Source organism: Lachnellula hyalina (assembly GCF_007821495.1).
Source record: "Lachnellula hyalina strain CBS 185.66 chromosome Unknown contig00004, whole genome shotgun sequence".
Taxonomy (NCBI): Eukaryota; Fungi; Ascomycota; class Leotiomycetes; order Helotiales; family Lachnaceae; genus Lachnellula; species Lachnellula hyalina.
In genome coordinates this window covers 111,571-135,814 of record NW_022157118.1, presented here as the reverse complement: position 1 = coordinate 135,814, position 24,244 = coordinate 111,571, and the positions used below count along the sequence as shown (strand labels likewise).

The 24,244-nt window shown below is 46.5% G+C and overlaps 5 protein-coding genes across 5 annotated transcripts; 2 read left to right on the top strand and 3 right to left on the bottom strand.

Annotated features, from left to right (window-relative positions):
- Positions 1-68: 68 nt before the first annotated feature.
- Haspin (putative serine/threonine-protein kinase haspin-like protein) lies at positions 69-1,931 on the bottom strand (the record flags this gene model as incomplete). Its single annotated transcript, XM_031145322.1, has 5 exons — positions 69-492; positions 604-848; positions 912-1,564; positions 1,614-1,649; positions 1,700-1,931. 5 exons carry the CDS (start codon positions 1,929-1,931, stop codon positions 69-71), a joined length of 1,590 nt encoding a protein of 529 aa, XP_031009530.1.
- An 840-nt stretch (positions 1,932-2,771) lies between these two features.
- On the top strand, positions 2,772-4,240 carry YNR021W (UPF0674 endoplasmic reticulum membrane protein; the record flags this gene model as incomplete). The annotated part of the gene is made up of 3 exons (XM_031145321.1): positions 2,772-2,844; positions 2,903-3,812; positions 3,868-4,240. The coding sequence occupies 3 exons, from the start codon at positions 2,772-2,774 to the stop codon at positions 4,238-4,240; spliced, it is 1,356 nt and encodes a 451-aa protein (XP_031009544.1).
- A 1,863-nt stretch (positions 4,241-6,103) lies between these two features.
- Positions 6,104-10,923, bottom strand: abcG9 (ABC transporter G family member; the record flags this gene model as incomplete). The annotated part of the gene is made up of 14 exons (XM_031145320.1): positions 6,104-6,504; positions 6,551-6,710; positions 6,765-6,971; positions 7,026-7,336; positions 7,394-7,666; positions 7,723-8,355; positions 8,405-9,026; positions 9,085-9,122; positions 9,171-9,298; positions 9,346-9,887; positions 9,941-10,185; positions 10,242-10,404; positions 10,456-10,500; positions 10,552-10,923. The coding sequence occupies 14 exons, from the start codon at positions 10,921-10,923 to the stop codon at positions 6,104-6,106; spliced, it is 4,140 nt and encodes a 1,379-aa protein (XP_031009545.1).
- Positions 10,924-16,886: 5,963 nt separating this feature from the next.
- On the bottom strand, positions 16,887-18,020 carry YPR1 (putative reductase; the record flags this gene model as incomplete). The annotated part of the gene is made up of 3 exons (XM_031145319.1): positions 16,887-17,410; positions 17,479-17,886; positions 17,933-18,020. 3 exons carry the CDS (start codon positions 18,018-18,020, stop codon positions 16,887-16,889), a joined length of 1,020 nt encoding a protein of 339 aa, XP_031009548.1.
- A 1,313-nt stretch (positions 18,021-19,333) lies between these two features.
- Positions 19,334-21,544, top strand: crn1 (Coronin-like protein; the record flags this gene model as incomplete). Its single annotated transcript, XM_031145318.1, has 8 exons — positions 19,334-19,367; positions 19,421-19,509; positions 19,574-19,716; positions 19,767-19,913; positions 19,970-20,394; positions 20,449-20,485; positions 20,533-20,647; positions 20,693-21,544. 8 exons carry the CDS (start codon positions 19,334-19,336, stop codon positions 21,542-21,544), a joined length of 1,842 nt encoding a protein of 613 aa, XP_031009549.1.
- Between the last annotated feature and the right edge of the window lie 2,700 nt (positions 21,545-24,244).

Below are 24,244 nucleotides of genomic sequence, written 5' to 3'. Positions count from 1 at the left end.
CCAAAAACCCGCCCACCCATCTATACAAGCCGGAAATCCATCCACCCACCCAAGTCCACCCACTAACCCTAAAATACACCCGAAACATCAGCCCCATACTCCTCCGCCTGCACCTCACTAACCCACCCCTTCTCCACACAATAAAACAGCACATCAGTCGCCGTCCCAAACGCCCCATTTTCAACCTTAGTCCTGAAATCCAAGCGCCCACTCAATCCCTTTGTCTCTTCATTGAAAAGCCCCAGCACACTTCCCTTTCCGCTCCTACCCCCACCCCCACTCCCTTTACCACGGCCATTTCCACCCGGAGTAGCACGACTGCTTTCGCTTTTCTTCAAAGCTTTCTTGAGATACCCTAGCATATACCCAATCCATATCACGTTACTGTAAGGGGTGTATTCGCCCCACGAGGTGCTGGGCGAAAGGGTTTTGGAGAGGTGCCAGGATTTTGTTTTGGCGGTTCGTTCGCCTGTTATGAGGTTCGTGCGCATACTGTAATGAGGAACACAGAACCATAAGTATCAAAAAAGAATTATTATGTATATGTTGCAAGTTCTTTTTTGGAATAGGGGTGGGGACGGATAAGGGAAAGGGGGTATATACCGACGATAAGCGTTGAATTGCGGATGCCCTTCTGAGCCCTGGAAGACCATGGGATCTTCTTCTAGGTCGAGGAATACTACAGTGCCGTTTTGCAGCTTAGCGCGCGATAGGCCGTAGTCTATGAGTGTCGTCTTGACTCCTGCACGTCCTAGTTTGAGGTTGGGGTTTGTGTCTGTGTCGGTGTGATCAGATGATGGAGTGGGGGAGACGGAGACGCAGATGTTGTTTTCGTGGAGATCTCGATGCTATAATGGATGATTAGCCGCCAATCATTATGTAATAGACAGCTGGTGAGAGATCCGACTCACTTCGAATTCATTCGCCATCTCGCCTTTTGCAAGAGCCAAAATAGTCCCTAGAAGGATGTCCCAAACTTGCTTAATACTCGTAACTGGAAAGTCCTCCAACACACACCCCGCATCTCCCAACTCGATGGCCAGAAATTCCGATGCGTCTGTGTACAGCTTCGGGTGCGGAAACTGCGATTCTCGGCCTTCTTTGCAGACTTCCTCGCGGTGCTCATACGCATCAATGAATGCCTGCACGGAGCGACCAAGGATGATATGGGCGTCTTTGAAGCGAACAAAGCCTGGGAGCTCGGTAAGTGTATTCATGATCCTGACTTCCGAGACGATGTTTTCCACTCTGATGGCGGTGTCGCTCGCGCTGGAGGCTGGGTCACAGGGGGATTGGATGCGCATTACTTTTATGATTGAGGTTTCGCCGGATGGGATTGTGATGCGGTATACTTCGGCGTATGAGGCTTCTGCTATTTTGATTACGGTGCAGTCTGAGGGAAGTAAGTCAGCCCAGGAATGGGTTGTCAATGTTCGACCGGTGTCGATGCCGTAGGCTGTGATAAGTGGTAATAAGTGCTGATGTTTTCTGTTAAATATTGAAGTTTCGTCTTCCGTTTCGAGTTCATCATTCTCATCGAGTTGCAATGTTAGACCCTCGGAGCCTATTGAACATTCAGTACACAATAAGACCCTTCAATCGCAACGCCGTACCTTCTTCACTCTCCCTATCCTCTAGGGTCTCCGAGTCTGTTAAATAATCAGCAGACGAGGGAACATGAGGGTTAAATACGACTTACTCTCGTCATCATCATCATCGTCGTGGTTGTGGCCAACCCGTTTGTCTTCATTCTCAGTATCACCGTCGAGCTTTAGATTGATTACTGCTGATGTGATATCCGCAAGAGCAGATCGTTCTGGTGATGCAGGAAATTTGGTGTGGTGGCTGTTGCGCGATATGCTACCAAAGAGAGCGGATGCGGCGATAGAGGCATGCGTCTTCCTCGCGCCGTAGGTACGAGGCCGACCCATTTGCCTATGTCCACTTTATTACAGTAAGTAAAATGAGAGACTTGGGATCTATCTCCTCAGTTAGTATTATGTTGTCTGGGTGATTGTACAAACAAGGAAAGGAAAGTAAGAGGGAATGTTCTTCTCAATTTTCTAGGAGAAGAAAGAGAATGCTATGCATAGTGTTTAAGACTTAGGAACAGGCGAGAAACCGGATGAAGTGTTCGTCGAAGTTAAGCTCTGCAAAAGTCTTTCACTCAGAAGGTGGAGTCTAAGTGCCACAAGGATTGAGGCTTTGCCCCTTTTCCAAATTTCCGCTGGGTAATGATATGGTCACGTGGTAGTAGCAAACTTTCAACCTAACCCCCTCTGAGAGCAATTTGAGCTGGTTCAAACTCGAAAAAGTCTCAGAAGACAGAGATTTGAAATTCATAATTTTCGTGCTCAGGTAAAACGCAGCAGGAGACTCGGAAGAGCGCTCTCCAGGGGTGTAAACAAAGGACTTGTCCACGTACCTGTCGAGATGGGCACAAATATAAGGAGGATTACTATATGATATTAGAACCTGTACATTTTAAATTGCTGATAGAGTCTACCTTTCGCTATTGTCGTCTTCATTAAGCAAAAGCCGTATCCAGGGCAAAGCTTGAGACTCCATGATATGTTTACAATCGGCGGTATATTAATCCGATCCATGTTGTCACAGTGATACGTAAAAGTGCCTGACATAACGAGATCTGATAATTTTACAAGGGTATTACAAGTAGTCTAACCATATTACGACTAGATCAAGTGTAAACTGGACCCCATTTCTTTTCCCACGGCCACGAAGCTTCCCCCTTCAGCTCATCAATTGTCAAGATGGCCGCCCTATTCAACAGCCTCTTTGGAGGATCCAAGCCATCTGCGTCGCCAATTCCGGCCGGTGACTCTGGTATGTTTGCGCATGTATTGCATTAGAAGATCTGTTGCTAATCAATTGCCTATCACAGACTTTGCGGATTTTGCGGGAGCTCCAGACCCATCTCCCACTCCCCTCGCCGCCGTCCCCACCGTCGCCAGTTTCACTGGTGCTGGTGCCGTTCCAACTGGTAGCAGTGCTGTTCCCTTCACGAAATGGTACAATATCCACGAGCGACACTCTTTGAGTGACTTCAAGCAGGAAGGCGTGATTCTCGGTATCCTCCTGGTCATCATTGCTATCCATCTCTACGGCACAAGCTCCAACCGAAAAAGGGCAAAGGCCTGGATTACTGCACATGCGCCAATTCTTCAGAATGAATTCGCTCTCGTTGGATTTGGTGGCCGAAAGGTCCCAACGGAGGAAGAGAGCGAAGGCTTGTCAAAGACATTGGCGACGGACAGCCTCCAGCTGCCCGTAGATCTGTTGAAAGAAAAGTCTCCCCAGGAATTCTCAACTTATGCGACTGGGCGACTGAATGTTGCCTTCCTCGATGTCAACCTGACTCTCCTCAAGCGCTACAGCCCTCTGACCCTGGCCTTCGAGTACGGCGCAAGTCTATTCTTTGACAGCATCCCTGCCCCAGTCGAGCGCGTTGAGGCTATCCTGTATCCCTTTGATGGGAGAGAGTCTCTTACCGTCCCAGGTCAGCTTCCAGGCGCGCATGAGCTCCGCAAGGATAACAAGAGCAGTTATGATGGATTCGTATGGGCCATTGTCAACAAGGAGACCATGAAGCAGCTGCGCGGCGAGCGATACGATGTCTCAATTACTTCTACCAAGGATCACCCAAAACTTCCAAACTGGGCAACTATCATGAGCGAGAGCTCCGAGATCACAGAGTTCTTGCTTACCCCCGAGCTTATCAAAGCCGTTGAATCCGCCGGAGAACTTTTAGACCATATCATTATCACTGACCAGCCCATTGACCAACCTTCAAAGTACATGTAGTCCGTTTTAATATCTCATAATATTTACTGACTTCTTATTGCTTAGGCTCGACGAGACCATCCCAAAGAAGCGCCTCTACCTTTCAATGAGACTCCCATCTTCCGGCGATTACACCAATCTCCTACCCATCTTCCAATACTTCCTCCGCCTGACCGACACTCTCGTCCAATCGGCTCACTTCCGACCTGAAGTTCTCCGAAAGGTCCGCACAACCCGCGACGACGCCATCCGAAGACTACAAAAGGCAGACGATGAGGAGAAAGCTGAAGAGATCAAGCTCGAACGTGAGAAGGTGAAGAAGCAGAAGCGAGATGCAGAACTGAAGGGCCTCAATGCTAAGTCGCAAAAGAAGTATTTGGAGAAGGAGAAGGAGAAGGAGATGAAGAGAGCGCAGAAGAAGCAGACTCAACGTGGATAATCACCATGGTGGGCTATTTCTGGCATACTTAATTGTACATTTAATGTGGACAAAAGTCTTGGTAGAGGTTCGACGTAGGGTTTGAACTGTACAATATTTTCGTGGCAATCCTTGCTAAATATGAACTCCCAAGATGCTATGTTCATCTAGTACTTGTAAAGCCATCAGATCTCCGTCTTTTCACTCTGTTACTCTGTTGCCCAGTTGGTGACCACTGTTTTAGTCCCCCACGAAAGTGTCATGTTTGACGCCTGGGTTCCCTGTGAAGATAACGGAAAGTGCCGTTGGCCCTCTTTGATTTCTATTCGAAGGCCACGTGTGATCGACTCCCAGTTTCCAACATGCAACACCAACTTAAGCTAATATACCCCTGTACACGCAGGTAGATATTATTGGCTCTTCACCCTCAGAGATAGAACGTACCGTAGACTTCTTATATTTATAGACCAAAACAGGGGCTCGGCGGTAATCTAGCTGTTTGCTGCATAGTATATCCGGGAGTAGGTAGCCACTAGGAGGAGTGCGATCCGCTTGGGAGCCGAAAGCTTTGATGCGATATGCAGAGCAAACAAGAAGAGTGACTGAGAGTGGAAGCGAGACTGAAAGTATTGTTCCGAGCTTCATAGAGTCCACGAGCGCTTCTCAAAGGATCGACTCTATTACAGTACTTGCAGCATCGCCAAGCGGCCGGTTCTATTGCTGTGGTACGGAGTACGGAACAGTGCGGTTGTTTGAGACCAAACGGGGAAAGCTCTTGAATCTCCACGTCTCCAAAAGTTTCCTGGGCATCGAACAATGGGCTTGGAGTCATAATGGTCACTACATTTGCTTCTCTGACTGCAGCAAGAAAGTTCACATTATGTCGATGATTTCCGGTACTATCGGTTCTGACCCTATTATAGAACCGAAGGCAGAAACATCAAGTTAATATCCCCCTATATGCTTAATCAGCTAAATGAAAATTGAAATAGGTAAACCTGTCAAAGAATATCTACAGGTAACTACAAGTTGGAAACTAGGTATAGGGTTACCTTTGCTATAATCTTACCTGTTAAATTTACCTCGCTTTTAGACAGACTCTGCTCACCTACCCCACCTAGGGTTGTCTTTTCATAATTATATATAATAACATCATTTGGCTTCGAGAAACATGTTCTAGGAATAGGACTGTCCAGCCTACACGCATTATATCAATTGCAAGTATTCTTGAAGGAGAATAGCATACAATTTTGATATAACAAAATAGAGCTAAGCGTTTTGAATGAAAATTATCTCCTATACCGATATTCCTCTATAATACCACACTACACACTTGGTTACTTGCTCCTATAGCTATTCTCGCAATATAAATTACTAACAAAAAAATCCTTCCAAAGATTTGGATAAGTCCTAATCTGGACCTCTTGGTTAGCTTTAACCTAGACCTAGAATCGTCCCTAACAGCGATCACATCTGTAACTGTATGGGGAATAATGTGGGAGCCTTTCCAGTCAAGTGACCCAATCTAGCTTAGTCAGCATGGGGATAACCTCTTCGCATTACAACCACCACTTTAGCTAACCAACAACCAATGAAACCACCAGTACCATCAAATACGGACCTACACGTGTAGTGAAGTGATCACCTTGTGATACCAACAGTAACGCTTATTTCTCAACACTTTGCTAACGTTGCTTCTACTCCGACTTCGCACTCTTCGTCTTCTTGCTACGAATCCGCATCATAAGAAAAACGAAGGCATAACTAGAGAAGCAAAATAATGCCACAATGCCAGTCTAGAATTAGAAATATCAGCCGCTGTTCTTCAAAGTTCGTGTATACAAGGACTTACGTCTCTCCATCCATAATATCTCGCATTCAGATTCATGGTCGCTGCATACTGCGAGCCATATTTATATGGGCAGTACAACTGGACGTCGAGTTATCCACCAGGTACCCAGCACCAGTCTCAAAGAACGTGGCCATGTAGTCTCCACAATTCATATTTGCAGGCGACGTAAAAGATGCTAGTTCACTCTTTGCGCACGTGACATCCACGTCGAATAAAATCTGCGTGAGTAGTCCGCCAACAAGGTACGTAAAGAGGTCAAGCCAGTAAAGCCAGTACTTCCAGAACACCACTATCTGGTTGTACGGAACTAGCACACCACAGAAGTTTATGAAAAGGGAGCCTAAGATGATAGGGTTGAGGAGAGAGGCGAAGTAGGAGTTAGGCGAGACGGCGGCTATGCCTTGGCCGATTGCGGTGTAGAGGAACTCGTACACTGCTGGGTGTTAGCATATATCAGGAGAATCTGATGTGATACTTACAGATCATGGTGAAGAAGACCTGGCCGGACGTGCTGCCTTTGATGGGAAGGCCGACGGTGAAGTACCAAGTGCAAAAGTACATGGTCCCACAGACGATTAAGTATGGTACTTCGGCGATCAGTTGTGAGGCAATGAATACTAGCCAGCTATACATTTTTGCCTGTAGCTTTTATTAGACACCGACTATGTACATATATACATGTAACAGACGTACCTTTTTTTCTCGGGCCTCGAAGATATTGCGGTTATGGATGAAGAGGGGCTGTAGTTGGTTTATGACTCCTACCGCTACAAACAGGAAACCAAATACAGAGAGAAGACGCAGTTGCAGATCGCTGACTTTGTTCCCAAGTTTCCAGAAGCTGAAGCCGGTCATTAGTCCTGATGAGACATGAAGGAAATTTTTGTTCCACACGTAGTCCTGCCGATAATAAGTAAGGATGATTTATAGCTTCTCGTAATAGATTAGACATACCGGATTTCTCCATAGTGCTGCCTGCTGCCTTGAGGTAATGAGACGAAGCTGCGTCATCAAAGAAGTTGCAAAATCACCCTCGCTGTCTTTGACTGTTGACTCTCGACTCAAGGCGTCTGCTTTTAAGGCGGCGAGCTCAGTGAGACACTCGGTGCGCTCGGGGGATTGGAGCCAGTTTGCGGCCCATATGTCTCCGGAATCTGCTTTGTCAGAGACAACATTAATGATGTGCTCTGCCGGATTGGCGTCAGGAGGGCAAGGAGCTCCATTAACTGCCAAATAGTTTAACAGTGTCTCGGAATTGGTTCCAGCTATAAAATGAAGGGTCAGAAGATGGTCTCCATGAATAAGGATATAACATGTCTTACTTTCTCCGAAATAGATAGTATTTCCACCCTTGGCTAGGAGAAGCAATGTGTCAAACGCTTCAAAAAAAGTGGCCGATGGTTGATGAATTGTACAAAGCACCGCTTGTCCGGCGGCTGTCAGTCTGCGGAGGAATCTCACAACGTTGAACGCTGATTGCCCGTCTAGTCCTGATGTTGGCTCATCGAGAAAGAGCAGTATACTCGGTTTTGCAGCAAGCTCTACACCTATTGTTACTCGTTTGCGTTGTTCGATACTCAATCCTGCACCGGGTTCTGAAAGAGGGTTCTGTCAGCTGGTAATCTACTTCAATTGGGGGATACGTCCTTACCTCCAATCAAAGCATCCTCAATATCTTCCATTTCAAGCAACTTGATGATACTATTCACATACGTGATTTTATCCTCATCAGGAACATCGCGCGGCTGACGAAGACGGGCTGATAAAACTAGGGCCTCCCTGACGGTAGCTGTGCTCTCATGAACATCCATCTGTTCACTATAGCCAGCCGAGCGCTGGAAGCTGAAAGGTAAAGGCCGCCCATCTACCAGGATTGATCCTTCCACAACACCGGCATCTTTTCGTTGCGCCAGAACGTCGAGAAGAGTGGTTTTGCCTGCTCCAGAGCTTCCCATGAGAGCGCCTAGAGTTCCAGGCTTCACCCATCCGGTTATATCGTTCAGGAGTTTGCCATGGCCACCAGGGACTGAAACTGTGTAGGACGGATTTTCCCAGGTGAAGAGTGCTTCGTTTCGAGCAAGGGAGAGCTCATTCGACTGCGGCACAGTGCTCTGCGCTCCCGGACCCTGGGATGGGTTTTCTTCGTCTGCCGATTTTCTTAATGCGTCTTTTGGCTTCTTGCCGCGCGCGAAGATTAGAGACGAGGAGCCTGAGTTGTGGTGGGGTCGCTCGAGTGCGATGGCCGTGGCAACAGCATAGAAAAACCACCAGCCGACCAGAATTCCTGAGAAGTAAGTATACATGTTGAATAGATGGACAAAGATTGGACATACCGAAATTACGCCAGATATGGTCGACTTTAAAAGAGTATGACTGAGTGATGTAATCGCTACCCACGACATGTAAACCGTCGTTTGACACACCTGCAACAGCACAAACCTGATAGGAGGTATTGTTATACGAAGCGCCGCTGAGGATTAACTGTTGTCCTGTGCACGAAAGGAATAGCCCGCCAAACTCATTGCCCATGTACGACTCATACGCGTAAAAAGCTGGGCTGAGCCATGCCAGCCAGAAGAGCGGAACGTGCATGGTTTGATACGGGATAAAATATCCAGCATAGAGCATCAGGATTACAACCCAAAACCCACTGACCTTAGCTGCGTTATCGAAGGCTGTAAATGCGGAGCCGATGAATCGATACATTTGTGTAAAGACAAGGGCAAGGATGATGTACATGACCCAGAAGGTGAAGAATTTACCAGCATCAGACTGAAAACCGCACAGAAAGTAGTAGACTATACTAAAAGTTGTGGCTTGGGCGACGATTGATGGGATATCAGTGATCATTCGTGCGATGACAAATGCTGTTGGTCGATAGAGACTGAAGTCACGGTGTCGGACCAGGATTGGCCTTCCCATGAATGAAGCGGTAACTTCAGCCATGCCCACAATCTATCATGAACATTTAGCAAGAGTAAGCATGAAGAGGGTAGATATAACGGGTACTTACGTTAAACACAACAATCGGAAAGAACAAGGCTCCGGACCCTAAGAATCGTTAAACAGGATCCAAGCAACCCCCGAGCCAGAACTTACGGGTAAAAAGACCAGCACTCGTATCTGGCAAATTATAGTACAAACTGCCAGAGATAAGAGCAAATATAAGAGAAGACAGTTGCTGCATGATCATAGAGTATGGGTCTCCCAACAAGATCTGAGTTTGCCTGACTTGGGCTTAGTATTACTTCCAAGATGCAGAGCTGGGAATTACCTGATGACACACGTAATAGTCTGGTGAAAGAGACCTATTTTGTATGAGCCCTGTATTGGACTCCTATGTTTTGGCTGCTCTTCTCTGTAAGCAGCGTGCATTTGCTTGGTCTCTTCGTGAAATTCTGTCGCTGGAATGATTTTCTTGCCCATCATATCGGCAATGTCGCTCTTAGAATAGGCTTCGTGAAACTCTTTGGCTGAGGTTGGCACTGTACCGTGGAATCTATCCCTCACTTGACGCTCCGTAGGGACAGTTACAGAGGTAAGGAAATCGGCAATATTAGCACCGGCAGGGCATATAAAGCCCATAGCTTCAAAGTAACCTTGAGCTGCCCACCTTGGACCATAATATATCTGGTATCCTTCATCGAGAACCATGACATTATCATAGAGATCGTAGATGCGGTTTCCTGCCTGGTAAAGAGTTGTCAAAATGGTGGCGTTGGACTCGTCTGCGAGATGACGAAGATTTTCGTTGAAGGCCAACGCGGAAGACGCATCAAGGCTACGTGTGGCATTATCCCAGCACATTATTGACGCCTTTGTGAGTTAGTTGAGATCTGTTTGTTAGGAGTTTGTGTGATAGTACTTACCTTGGCTGCGAGGATCTCACCTAATGATACACGTTTGCGTTCTCCACCGGAAACGCCCCGTATGAACTCATTACCTACCAACGTTCCGGCAGTGTGAGAAATCCCTAATGCTTTGGGAACTACTTCTAATGTCTCTTTGACAAACTCAGACCTTTTCCCGGTAGACCGATGATGTCTTGCAACGCGACTGTGAGCAACTGTTGCAAGTGTTTGTTTGATAGTCAAGGTAGGCGAGTGGATATCATCTATATAGTCAGCCAAGTAATTCGCTAGTATGGGACAAATGGGCTTGTAAAATTACCTTCGTTATTATAAAGAACAGCTCCGCGGTATTTGTCCGCCCCCTCGTGGCTCATACTTCCATACCAAACATCTCCACTGACCTCCTTGAAGCTTGCACGTTTGTTGGTGACTGCTTTGAGAAACGAAGCACATCCTGACCCTGGGCGGCCAAGTACAAGAAGCTTAGAAGGAGTAAGCCTGAAGAACATGAGCGGATATTAAATTTTACTTACCATTTCTCCAGGTAGAACTTGGCCTGTGACTTCGTGCAAAATTTCCTACTAAATGTTACTTCGACCCTTGAGGGACTTGAAAAAATGTATGCTTACGAGCGTAGATTTACCCCCAGCACTACGGATGTATTCTAGCGGGTTGATATAGGAAAGTATATCAGCGCCTAGAACTGCCTTTGAATTCGACCCCGTAATTTTCAATCGGTCCCAAGTCAGTGCAAGGTGTTTCTTCTTTATGTTTCCGGCAGAGGAGCGTTCCTCGTGGTCATTCAACCAGCGTTTGTAAGACCATACATGCTGGTGAGATTTCTCCTTGAAAAGTGGCTTTTCAACTACTGCTTGGTTGATATTTTCGACATCGCTTATTTGAAGAGTCCCAGAATCCTGACGGGCTATAATGAGGTGTTTTGTTGTGAATATGAGGCTCTGAGATGGACACGTTGGAGACAGTGGGTGAGTCGGACTCATGCAGCGTGGACGCCATGGATTCCATGAATGCTGTCTTCGGTATTCGTCTGTGAATGATTGGCTTTCCAAACCCCCCAATGTCGTGGATCAAAAAGCTCGGTGAGGTAAAGATGCTCGGTGTGAAGCTTAGGGAGAAAGGGTCTGCTTAATAGGAGGGACACAGCACCTATATACCTTGGAGGGAAAAAGGGGGCTTACAACTCGTTTCCTTGTGATATGCACTCCACCTCATACTAGATGCATTTTTAACGTTCCCCGCCGGTATAGACAACCCGCAAGTTGATAAGCTGACTCAATACCATAGCTTACAAACCTTAGGTAGTGCTCCAGTATTTCCAAGATAGAGCATAGCAAAAAAAAAAACCCCTACTCACGGCAAAGAAATTTCGGCGTCATGTTAAACCCCGGCACAAGTAAAACAGCGAATATATGCATGGCAAGCGGATGAAAGACACCGGAGAATAAACATTGCGGCTCTTCGCGCTAGGTAGGGTAAGATGTAAGTTACCTCACATATCTAGCTCACCTTCTTCAACTTAAAGATTACCCCGAAACGACATTGCCACATTGAAACGAGGCCAATCCATCCATCTTCGGCCGGCCCAACATATCAAAACTTCAATAGCCCAATACAAACAATATACGGTGAAATGAAAGTTTATATATGAAATAAATACCATTGGTAGATTTAAAGTTTCAAGCTTTAAAAAAACATATATTGCTTGTTTGTTGTCCTAGCAACGGATTTGACGACCATGGACTTTTCGTCTTCGCAAAAGACAAATTTGATTAGCCTTGAAAATGGGATAAAAAAATGGATATAAAAATGGCGGCACTAGAGTAGAAGAATGGGGCCATTACAAGTAAAGGCCGCCATCTCCGCTAGCGCGCTGGGTGGACAGGTCGGGACTGACTCGGGATATACGCAGTACTATAAGTGGCTTACAACCAGCGACCCACCGCGGATTTAGGACCAAGTTGCGGCTCTCGGGCGTTTGCCATCAAGATATATGGGTCGCCGGGACGCATCAGGGCCCAGGGGTCCAGGCGATCATAAGATACAAGGCAACCAATACCCACAGATCCGGGCAGATATCTGATTGATCTGATTAAATCACCGAGCTAATAATTCACATCTCCTTCGCCGCCATTTCCGCCATGCCACTAACAAGAACACGAATCGTCCATGGACGTAAATGTGCATATCTCTCTGCTGCATTCGCTAGCATCTGACATTGCCTGATGTCCCCCACTTACCTGCGAAAGCATCCGGATTTCGTTGCATGTAGTAGATGCTATGTTCAAACCCAGAGTCTTAAATCGTCTATTCTCCAATATATCTTCGTCAGCCAGGCTGCTACTAGCTTCTAGGACCGATCCCATTACTCGAATACCGAAAGCTAGCCAAGTATCTACAATGTTCAGTCCAGAAAGGTTCTATCGCCCTCATATCCTGATCGTTGGTGGCTCTTACGGCGGCTTATCCGTTGCTACCAATCTCTTGAACTTGATGAAGGGAGGAGCACAAATGAGCTCGCCAGAGCTTCCGCCAGAGCTGGAAAATCTACCCAAGGCACAGCCGCGGATCACGATACTGGATGAAAGAGATGGAATATGTAGGTCTTGCTCCAGCTTTGATGTGAAGCTTCATTTATATTGACTTGCCAGATCATACAATGGGGTCTCCGCTCGTCATGTCATCCTTGAGTTTTGCACAAGAAGCATGGCGCTGCTTCAAGGATATTCCACAGTTCGAGAAAGATGTGCGTATCGTCTAGGGAAGGGCTTTGAGCATAGATGTAGCTTCGAGAGTGGGAAGTATCACAAATACGATGAGGATTTAACGCAAGAAATGCCATACGAATTTCTTGTTGTGGCCACCGGAACGCAAAGACGAAGGCCTATAGTACCAGAAGCGCTACATAAGATCGAATACTTGCAACATGTAGATCGCCATATATAACGCGTGCGCGATGCGAAACAAGTTGTTGTTGTGGGCGGTGGTAGGTCACAGCAGTAGGGTATGGCGTCTCAGTACTAATATAGTTGCAGGAGCCGTCGGAGTCGAGTTCGCCGCTGAGATGAAAACTATGTTCCCTAAGATAAACGTCACCTTAATACAATCACGCCCAACGTTGCTAGCCGCGGAACCGCTTCCAGTGTCATTCAAGCAGAAAGCCGCTGAGAGACTGGAGGAACTCGGCATTGATGTGTGGCTGGGGTGCAGAGTAGTTTCGCAGACGAAGACTCCCTCCGAGGGCCACGATACAACTATTCTCGCACTATCTAACGGCGCTTCTATTGTGGCAGACGAAGTCGTATGCACGAATCTACCACATAACGCCAACACGAATTTCCTCCCTAGAGAAATCTTAGATGAGCATGGATATATAAGCGTACAGTCCACGTGAGCATTTATATCACCCAGTGTATCAAGGGGAGGCATACTAACTCTCATTCTTCCATGAAGGCTTCAGTTTCCACCATCTATCGTAAACTCCGAATTGCATTACGCAGTAGGGGATGCAGTTTCCTGGAGTGGTATTAAGCGAGTTGGAAATGCTTTCATAATGGGACAGTTTGTAGCGACAATCTTCTATTGCAGATCCATGGAGGGGATTGGGCTCTACCTTTCAAACGCCTGGGAGATGGGTGGGAGGAAAACCCAGCTGGTCCGACTAAATTGGTGGATTGTCCTCCCATGAAGCCTATGATGGCACTGTCGTTGGGGAAGCTGGCTTTGGTATACCGTGGTGATGATAATGGTGATTGGACAGAAGAAGACCAAGAAGCTATTGTGGGAAGAGGTTTAGGTATTGAGCGTAAGTCTCTATGGTCGATGAACGTTTTCGTTGCTAATTTAGCCAGGCTGTTCTTCCTATTTACGTCTGTGAGCGATGCGTATATATATGCACAGGAGTCTGCTATTCTACCAATCGGGTGATATTCTTCATATTTTCTATGTTATATAATCTGTAAGATACCTGAAATTGAAGCATTAGAGAATTTAGAGTTGCTCGTTGAACAAGCAAAGCTCCTTTTTGGGCTACTGCATAGAATCAGGCAAGAAGGTTGTAGGCAGGAACTCGTCCCATTCCTCCTGAAGATGGTTAGTATACAATTAAAACCGCTAAGCTTTGTTTCACAACATACCCAAGCCATGTAATATGGGTTTATCCATTGTCGTGGCTGTAGCCTTGGCGCCAAATGTTCTAATTTCTGAGAATTCTCCATATTTGTCAAATTGCTAGTGTTTCTGGCGTTATTCAGAGCTTGATCAGGTTGGAGCATCAGCAAGGATAAAGGATCTGGTGTCGAAGCAGGAAATTTGCTACTTTGAGATGGCTGATTGGATATGATAGCCCTACTTTATAGTCAGTGAATGTCGCTCCCATGGCATCAAGTCGCATGCTAACAGTAGACTGTCCAGTACTTTTACTGCTTTCATACAAATCACACTTCTTCCCTGCAATCTTTTGAATCTCAGCGTAGTATCTTCTAGTATTTCTCTGAACTTTCGATGCTGCGCTTCGAAGATAGGCATTAATAGAGCCACAGCGAGGACGACTGCACCGTGAAAAGCGTGAAAGCTCCCGAGTTCATTCGAATACCATAGGAAAGGCTCATACTCGGGCGTCTCGTGGATTAATCGATGGATATCTAAAAGCGCTTGTGCTGAAGCAATGCACCGAATCTGGCTTTCATTTGGTGTTTCAAGTCCGCTTGTCGATTGTGCAAAAAAAGGTCGGTGGAGTAAGAGAAACAGCTGATACCCATAGCCATGAAGGATATGAAGATGCATTTTATGATTGACCGAAAGTGGAAGATTGTTCGAATCAGTAGCATATCGGGCATCCCAGGATTCTTGAATGAAGCATATCTTTTGGTCGAGTGCGGAGATTGCCTCCTGGGAAACAGTGCTACTATCGAAGATTTCGGAACATATTGATGCCGTCAAGTCATCAAGCTGGAACTTGAAGAGCAGATATGATAACTGTGTAGGACCATTGTTTGATGTTGTTACAATACCTTCAGCTGTGATGTCCACATCATTGGCGTCCAGTGGTAATTGAACCTGACGTGTATTTATAGGCCGTCCTGGGTCTGAAGTGCCGAGGAGTACATTGTGAATTGTGTATAGCATCGTAAGACCTGCCCAACACCGACGTCTTTCCTCACATTGTATGAAATTCATGTCGAAATTGGAAGGATCGACGTGGCAGGCGAGACCTGTAGCCACATTATAAGTCATGCCAAGCAAGATCCATATCTTTTCGTGACTGTGGCTCATTGCATATCCCAGCAATATCAAGACTTGAAGCGACTGAACGTTGTGCCTACCCCAGAGGATACCTTGCTTCTCTAAGCATTTCATAGTCAATATTTGATACCGCTTGCTAAGTGCTCGAATATTGGCGTACGGATCAGAACCAGGTGCGAAGCGGAAATCCTCAAAAAACGAATCGTTACTAGCCAAGCTGGTCATCGCGAGTGATAGTATTACATACAGAACCGCAAGCCAGGAGGGGCGTGCTTCGTAAGGGTTCTGAAGGAAAGCTTCGTATTGCGCATGAAAGGTTGGCTCGTGTAAGATATGGAAGAGCTATATAATGTCAATTGTTGCAACATTCAAAACAGACAGATAATAACTTGCAGGTGAGAAGATGTCAAAATAAATGCCTTTTAGGTAAGTACATTGACGGACTGAAGGTAAAAACGACACTAAATCTTCGATAGATAGTGTACTTGAATCAAGGAAGGGAACTCCAAGCCCGCTACTGTGTTTATGGTTAGCATTGAGGCACATTGCTTTTGTGCTTCACTTTTAAAAGTAAGCTGCATACCTATGGTGTTCGTTTTCGTCTTCACCTTCAAGGGGCAAGGTTGTGATGCTGGTATTGATCAAAACAACAGCCCACTGAGATCCGCAGTATTCATATTGTACATCCCCAGCAGCATTGGACTTCATCGTGCCCGCTCTGATATTATTTTGGGCAGTTACTCTATCTGATCCAATCGTGAAATCCGGGCGGAAATTGGCATATAGTGGTTTGGGAAGTTCTTTGGTTCCTTCAAGGGCAGTCGGAGGTACAGATTGGGAATGCGTATTTTCTTCATAATCCCAATTCGCGCTATCGCTGCCAGTGGTGTGCCCGTTTGTTTTCTGTGCCTAGATAGGCTATTAATAAAGATGTTTTAATAGTTTGCCGGAATATATTCAAGAAAAACAATGTTTTTTTTTACGGTAGTATATAATGATGAGCAGCAATCTACCCTGCCCTCGAATGTCTTTTCGACGAAGTCGGAGTATAGGGCATACCTTCTGTAGCAAGCACTCTAACACCGTAATCTTCTTTAACAGCTGGCGCCGTGACGGGCGAGCATTCTCCGCTGCGATGAGATAAACGCAGCTCGCACCTACTTTTCTCCGCGTACAAGACTCGCAGGGAGGCGGGGTTCTGGAGCACTTGATCTTTCGCTCACGGCAAGGTTCACAAGATAGAGGCTGCCGGAGCCTGTGCACAGTAGGACCAGCTGGTTCTGACATGACGGACGTTCGATTGTCGTACTTCTAAGCACATTCTCTGTAGGAAGTGACGGTCGTGGACGCATTCGTTGAATTAGCTTTACTCAATCTTCTAGTGGAGCATTAGTATATTTTAATGACGGCGAGCTCGAGGCGAGTTCTTACCAGCCCTCAATTTAGTAAAAACACAGTCGCCCCAAAATATGACTCTCCTAAAAATAAGCATGTGCAACTGTACCGTAACGCAGCACTTCATAGGGTACGGAGTAAAGTCGCCATGGTGATCATTGCCCTTAACGACAACGACGCAGTCCGAGAAACATAATGTCCTTTGATCTTTAGCTCTGTGCCTTTGAAGAGAGGAACCATTTCAAAATCAACAAGAAATTGGTCTTTTATTCCCTCTATACTATGGAAAATTTTTAGGCTTTTACTATTAATTCGTAAAAAGAGGAACATCCCAATCCTCTGTAAAGTCGACTGTCCTTCCAGCACCGTTTGGAATACCCATTGCGTCTAGAACATTCATGGTTTCATCTCCCAGCTTCTTGATATCTAAATTAGACTTGATTCTCGAAGGAGTAGAGCTCTTTCCTAGCGGCACAGTTCCTCTCTGAACCGCCCAACTTTGTAACAATTGGCCTACATCCATTCCGTTTTTCTCTGCGAGGTTCAAGATCTTTTCATCCTTTAAAAGAGTTGCACCATCGGCCTTCTGACCTGCAAACGGGGACCAGCACGTAGTCAGAATATCATTCTTGTTGCCAAATTCGACAAGGGCATTCTGGGGCAGCCATGGGTGAACTTCGATCTGATTACATGAAATGGGAATTTCGGCATGAGGGATAACAGCTTCGAGTTCGGTAATAGAAAAGTTCGAGAGGCCAATCGCGCGGGCTTTGCCTTTAGTGACCAATTTCTCCATCGCTTTCCAGGTGGGAACGAAAGATCCTTCTTGTCCTAGCAAAAAGCATCAATTTCGGTTGCCAAGTAATGATCATCATTTATGACAACACCAGAAAACTCACCAACTTGCTTCGCAATGTTTGTAGACGTATGAGCCCAATCCTTTACTGGCTTTCCGTTCTTCATTAGTAACCCCTTTTCCTCGGGCGTATTCTTCCGTCCGTTTTTTGCATTTTCAAGAGCCTCTCTTGAGATTGGCATGGCAGCGTAAGGCCAGTGGGCGAGCCAGAGGTCGACATAATCAAGCCCCATCTGTTTAAGAACAAGATCAAGATTTAGCTCCATATTCTCAGGAGCGTAGAAATGAGGCCACGCTTTGCTGGTAATAAAAATCTCAGACCGTGGGATGCCAGATTCGCGAATTGCTTGGCCAATCTCTTGATCGACGCCGTACATCCAGGCACAGTCTAGGTGTCGATAGCCTGCTTTGAGAGCTGTGAGGACGCCATCCTTACACCATCCATCGATTTCTAGAGTTTATATAAGCTTCTTGTATCGATATCCTAGGTGACAAACCTGCAGCCCATGTCCCGAACCCAACGGATGGGATATCGATCGTTTTGCCACCCGAGACCTTAAGCTGGAAGTTTTTAGGAAGAGACATAATAGGGACTTATTTTGAGATTGTATTCAAGATTGAAAAGATACAAGTACAAGCGTCTCCTGGCGATAACCCTCCTAATCAATTGCGGTTTATGGATAGATAAAATTAGCCTATGATGGTATGATGACGAGTTTACCTGCTACTGTAAGAGAAGCAGATAAGAATTTATATTGGTGCTAAAAGTGGAACGGATGGTAGAATTCTAAGTAATAAGCCGAGAAGGCCGAGAAGACCGAACGAAGTCCTGTGCGGTATTGATATACTTCGTAATAGTTGGTCCTTCCTTCTTCTCTCGCTTCGCTTATAGTCGGGGGAAGCAAACGTTACAGGTAAGCGATTATCATAGTTTAAATACGCCTCCCGCCAAATGTATATGTGAACACGTTTGTAGCATAATTACTTCTTACACTTTTATACACTCTTAATAAATACTACTTTTTATAGTAAGCAAACTTAAGGGTTTATAATTAGTAGTCCTTTTATAATAAAGGCTATAATAAAAAACACTATCCCTTTATCGGTCGATGTCTTAGATCAGAGGGCGCGAGCGCGTAAAGTGGTTTTCACTTAGCCTCAGCTTTAGCGTCAAATTAGTAAGCCTATTTAGGTATTACTTACTGCTTTTTGATAAGGTATTGTGATAAAAAAATTACAGTAAAATGCAAAAAAAGAAAAACACACTCTATAGTCGTACTGAGGATCGAACTCAGAACCATCTCGGATCATATTCAGATTGTGAACGAGATATCATAACTAAGGAGAATGTTAGACGATATTTAATACCACACATCGAAGTTTACACACCCATTAGACCATACGACTCGTATTGGATTTGAAGGATGTTTTGATAATAATTCCTTCTTTAAATCCATACGAGTAATAAAAGGTTACCCGAGAAGATACGGGTCCCATTGGACACTACCACTCACTACTACCCTTCCAATCAAGTATGAAACACTGATAGAGTAAAGCATGGAATAGATGACGGATTGGGTAGTACAATATGGTATAGAATAAAACAAAGGAAAAGGGGGAGGGCAGAATTACTATAAAGGGGCCTTGAAAAGACAAGCGAGACGCATTTAAAGGCAGGGTACGAGTAGCCAGGCGCAGCAGTTTCAAGGAAGCTTTGAACCTGCATCGCATTGCATTGCATTGTGAACCCTAACTTGAGCTCTGCAACACAACAATAACAACAACACCACCACCTCTACAACTCTGCACCGCCATCACTCTCTTCGCAGCCAATCCACCATTAACATCCATATCTATTTACCCCCCTCTGCCTTTTGTCCACCCTCAATTCAGCCCGGATGGCAGGCCGCTTTGTGCGCGCGTCGAAGTACCGTAAGCTTCCCTTCCGCCAGTATGGCACGAGAGCAAGCTGACCGCGACATCAGGACACGTTTTTGGAAAATCCACCAGGAAGGAGTCTTGCTACGACAATCTGCATATCAGTCGCAATGCGTGGGACACGAATTTGGTGAAGGTGGGCAATAAGAATACAATTGAGACCTGGGGCGGAGAATACAGAGCTGACAGCCGCCGGCCAGGCTAACCCAGAATACCTTTCCGTCAATTGGGAGGCGAGCGGTGGAGGTGCATTTGCCGTGATACCTGTCAACGAGAAGGGACGACTACCCGAGCAGATCCCGCTGTTTCGAGGACATACTGGCCCTGTGTTGGATACAGATTGGTGAGAAGACACAGCGGTGGATGCGCCGAATACTGCTGACAGTCTGCTAGGAATCCCTTCAATGATCGTGTTATAGCCTCTGGGTCGGACGATGGCAAGGTTTTCATATGGCAGGTTCCGCAGGGCTTCTCTCTCTACTCAGATGCCGAAGAGCCAGTAGATGTTGCGCCTGTGAGCAAGTTGACGGGCCATTCGAGGTGAGCAGCTGCTTGACTATTGACCTTCCGGTATGGCAAGCTCTAATAAGTCGCAGAAAGGTCGGCCAAGTTCTATTCAACCCCGCAGCCGAGAACATCCTCGCATCAGCCTCTGGCGACTATACTATCAAGCTTTGGGATATTGGGGCGGGCAAGTCGAATCTCACGTTAAAGCATGGCGACATTGTTCAGAGCCTGTCGTGGAGCGCGAATGGCTCGATGCTGGCCACTACCTCTCGCGACAAGAAACTACGCGTATGGGATGTTCGTCAGGAGAGACCGGCGCATGAAGTGGCAGGACATTCTGGGGCCAAGAACAGCAGAGTTGTCTGGATGGGCGAACACAACCGGCTCGCAACAACTGGATTCTCCAAGATGAGTGACCGTCAGATGGCATTGTGGGATGTTGGAGCCCCTGCAGAACCTATTGGAGGGTTTACTGTTCTGGATTCCATTTCGGGTGTTTGCATGCCATTCTGGGGTACGTCTCTTGCAGGAAATTACGGCAACACAGGAAGATACTGACACAATGCAGATGATGGGACACAGTGTTTGTATCTGGCAGGCAAAGGGTAAGTCTTTTCAATCCATCAAGACGGACATGTTGCTGACGGGTCAGTGATGGAAACATCCGGTACTTTGAATATGCGAACGACAAATTCGAATTCCTATCCGAATACAAGTCCGGTGAACCTCAACGTGGTATTGCTTTTGTACCAAGACGCGGCATCAATGTGAGTTGACTCGTACGCTTGGAGTCCTAGTCTAATGCTGCATAGGTTCACGAGAACGAGGTCATGAGAGCATACAAGACGGTCAACGATGCCTATATCGAACCCATTTCCTTCACAGTTCCCAGACGAGCCGAGGTCTTCCAGTCAGATATCTACCCACCAGCAAGCGGTACCAAGCCTGCTGTGTCCGCTGCAGAATGGCTCTCGGGCAAGGATGGAATCCCTTCCAAGATTGATTTGGAGAGCGTATATGATGGAAATGCCCCGGTTGAAGTGGCAGCCGATTACAAACCCCCCGCTGCTGCACCAGCTCCTGCTCCTGTCAAAGCTGCCGCGCCTGTAAAGAAGGAAAGTGATGTACCTCGGTCACCCGTCGCAACCCGATCCCCGCCTCCTACCATGTCTGAGCAGAAGGGTTCAATATCAGCCATGGCATCAAAGTTCCAAGATGACGAAGTTGAGGATGATGAGGATGAGACTTCGAGTTTTGAAGAGATCGCCAAACCTGTTCAGAAATCAATTCCAATTGCTGCAAAGGCAGAGCCAAGATCTCCCACCAAGCTATCGCCAACCAAAACCGAACCACCGAAGCCTGTTCCTGTTTCTCAAGCCACCCCGCGATCCGTCCAACCACCAGCCTCTTCAACTCCCACACCCATTCCTACCTCGTCTGAACCCGTCTCAGCTGTAAGCTCAAACGAAGGGGTGGAGACATCTCTTCAGCAAATTAAGAGTATTCTGGAAACACAAACGAGGACGATCAATGCTCAGAGTGAGAAGATTGGACACCTTGCTCAAGAGGTTGACACTTTGAAGATGCGGGTCGGAACAGGTGCGGAGGATCAGAGTGAGCGAATTAGACAATTGGAATTGGAGTTGGAGGCTGCGAGGTCGTAGAGGTTTGATGCTTACGATTGGATGAGGGGGTTCATAACGATTTGGCATTTTTACTGTTAGCGAAACGACATTCTTGTGCCTGCTTGGGGTTGGTCCTGATTGTGCTTAGTCGGCAACAGTCCCATTCTCATTGCAAACACGAATGTCATTCTTCCGTCGCTTGTCTCTATAATTTTTTGCGTGCCGTGAAGAATGAATCTACATACCTCAGTCGCGACACATTCAGCTCCAAGGCAGTTTCATCTAATCTCGCGCGAGTGTTAAATAGACTTGTCTTTCGCAATATATGCTTTTCAGAACCACGCCTTCAAGATGCATCTTTCTCACTGGACAATCGCCTCAGTGTTTGCACTCATTGCTGGGGGCAATACAGATGCTACTCTCCCACTCCTGGACGAAGTGTGCTCCATCTACACTGTCGTCGAGTCGGCCGTCACAGTCAACTCTTGCTTCACTTCAAACACGGTGCTCTCTGTGGAAGGAGCATGCACCATCGAGATTTTGAATGCGCCGACTTGTATTACAACCACTGTCACGGCCAGTTCAACAATTGGTGCTACTGCAGCTAGTGTTGGAAGCGGCGGGTTCTCTATTGCTGCGTACGTCCCCCTCCTTGAGAAATAATATTCATCTACTAATGTATCTTAGAGCAACGACCGATACAACCCCAGCCCCACCACCGACTGGCTCCGTTAGCTCGGCGCCTTCTGTGTCTCCCCATCCTCCAGGCACGGGCTCTACTACCTTTACTTTAACTTCATCTTCACCTGTCTCACCACCAGAAACGGGCAGCACCAGCTTACCGTACTCCGCTTCTCCACCTCCACTAGGCACAGGGAGCATCAGCTCAACGCCATCACCGCTTCCATCAGGGAGCTCGACCTCAGCTCCGCCCCCACCTCCCCCCGGGAGCTCGACCTCAGCCCTACCCCCACTCCCACCGCCCCCAGGTACCTCGAGCACAACTCCCCAGCCGCCTCCTCCAGGAACATCAACAACCAGCCCGCCACCAACTCCCTCGGAGCACATCTCAACCGACGGTCTCTGCGGCGGCGACACAGGCGCAACATGTCAAGGCTCCGAGTTTGGGAACTGCTGCTCAGGAAGCGGTTACTGCGGCCATTCGGCTGGTTACTGCGGCAATGGCTGCCAAACCAACTGGGGTTATTGCACCAATATCTCCAATGATGGAAGTTGTGGAAATGGAGTTACGTGTCTGGGAAGCGTGTTTGGGGATTGCTGTTCGGAATTCTACTTTTGTGGCTCTGGCGCGGACTTTTGTGGCTATGGATGTCATCAGGATTTGGGGGCTTGTTACCCTCCTTACGGCTGATTTACTGTAGGATTTTAGATTAGGTGGCTGTCTGATGCGTGCTTCTTGGTGGACATTGGTTCTGGTGTTTTTAAATCATATTCCGGTGTCGAAGATTTCAATTGCTTAGCTCTAACTCTTTTTTTTTCCAACTCATTCGCACAAGCCTAGTAAACCACGCGTTAGTATCACAGGAGTGATCACTTCTTACTCTGCTATAACATATTGGTAAGACTTGACTCTGGTTTTGGTAGTTTGTACTGTGATGTTCAATTAAAGTGTCAGGGGTAAGTAAGTTTAGGTGTACATAACCGAAAACTCAATATAAATTAGCTAGTACCATACTTAGATTTTTTTTCTTTTCCAAGTCTGACAGTCCCGCCATAAATCCACTACTTGGCGTAGACAACTAGAATTGTGTTGGTCTAAGTGCTTCTTTACTCTTGTATATATCCTTAAAATCATAGAATAAATCAATTTTGAAGTGGATTTAGGCCTTGTAATCATCAAATTGGACTTCTTTAAGTGGATGCGGAGGACACATTTATAGGTACAATTCAGGTAGGGCTGTTAGATAGGAAAGAAGGTAAATATAGACTCGTAAACACCGCTATTTGCGCTAAAACTTTCTAGATCTCTTACTAAAGCTATATTTCCTACCAGTTCCTCCTGTCATGCAGTTGAGGTTGTTCTGATATCTACTCACTTGCCTAGAATTTGTAGCAGCAACAGTCTCTCTGCATAGCTCTACACCATTCGTGGAACCGCCATGTTTCAATAATATGTCCCGATTTGTTTTCCATTGTCCCACTTGAGCTCAAGAATCCTGATGCTACGGTCGCTTTTTGATTCAGATAGTAACCCGCCCATCCGCTTGTTGAGATCATGTCACTCTCCAGCTTTATTACTCCCGCTGCGTCAACCAAGACCTCCTTTTCCAAGCTTGGCCCCTCGGGTGATCCAAGAGCAGTGAGCAGTCTGTTGGCCATAGCCAAAGCTACAAGACATGTTGCAAGCAGCTCGTAAACCAAATCGCGCTCATTTCGGGATTTCGATGCAGTAGGAAACACATTCTCGATTCTGGTGCGGCATTGAAGCATCTCAGAACGAAAAGCTTGAGTCTGAAGCATAATCCGCTCGACATGCTCCTTACTAGCACTATCCGGATGACAAATTACAAGTGAGGCTTGTTTGAATAGGCCAGGTATGCGACACATGACTTTCCTTAGTTGGACAGTGGTGCTACTACGGTCGGTAAGTCCACCCCCCTCGGCCACGATCAGTGACTGAAACATTTCCTGCCAGCATGGCTCTTCAAGGTATAAAGTTTCATTTTTGCTGATCGCTGCGCACACCTACGATAATCAGTTTACTTGACCGATATTTAT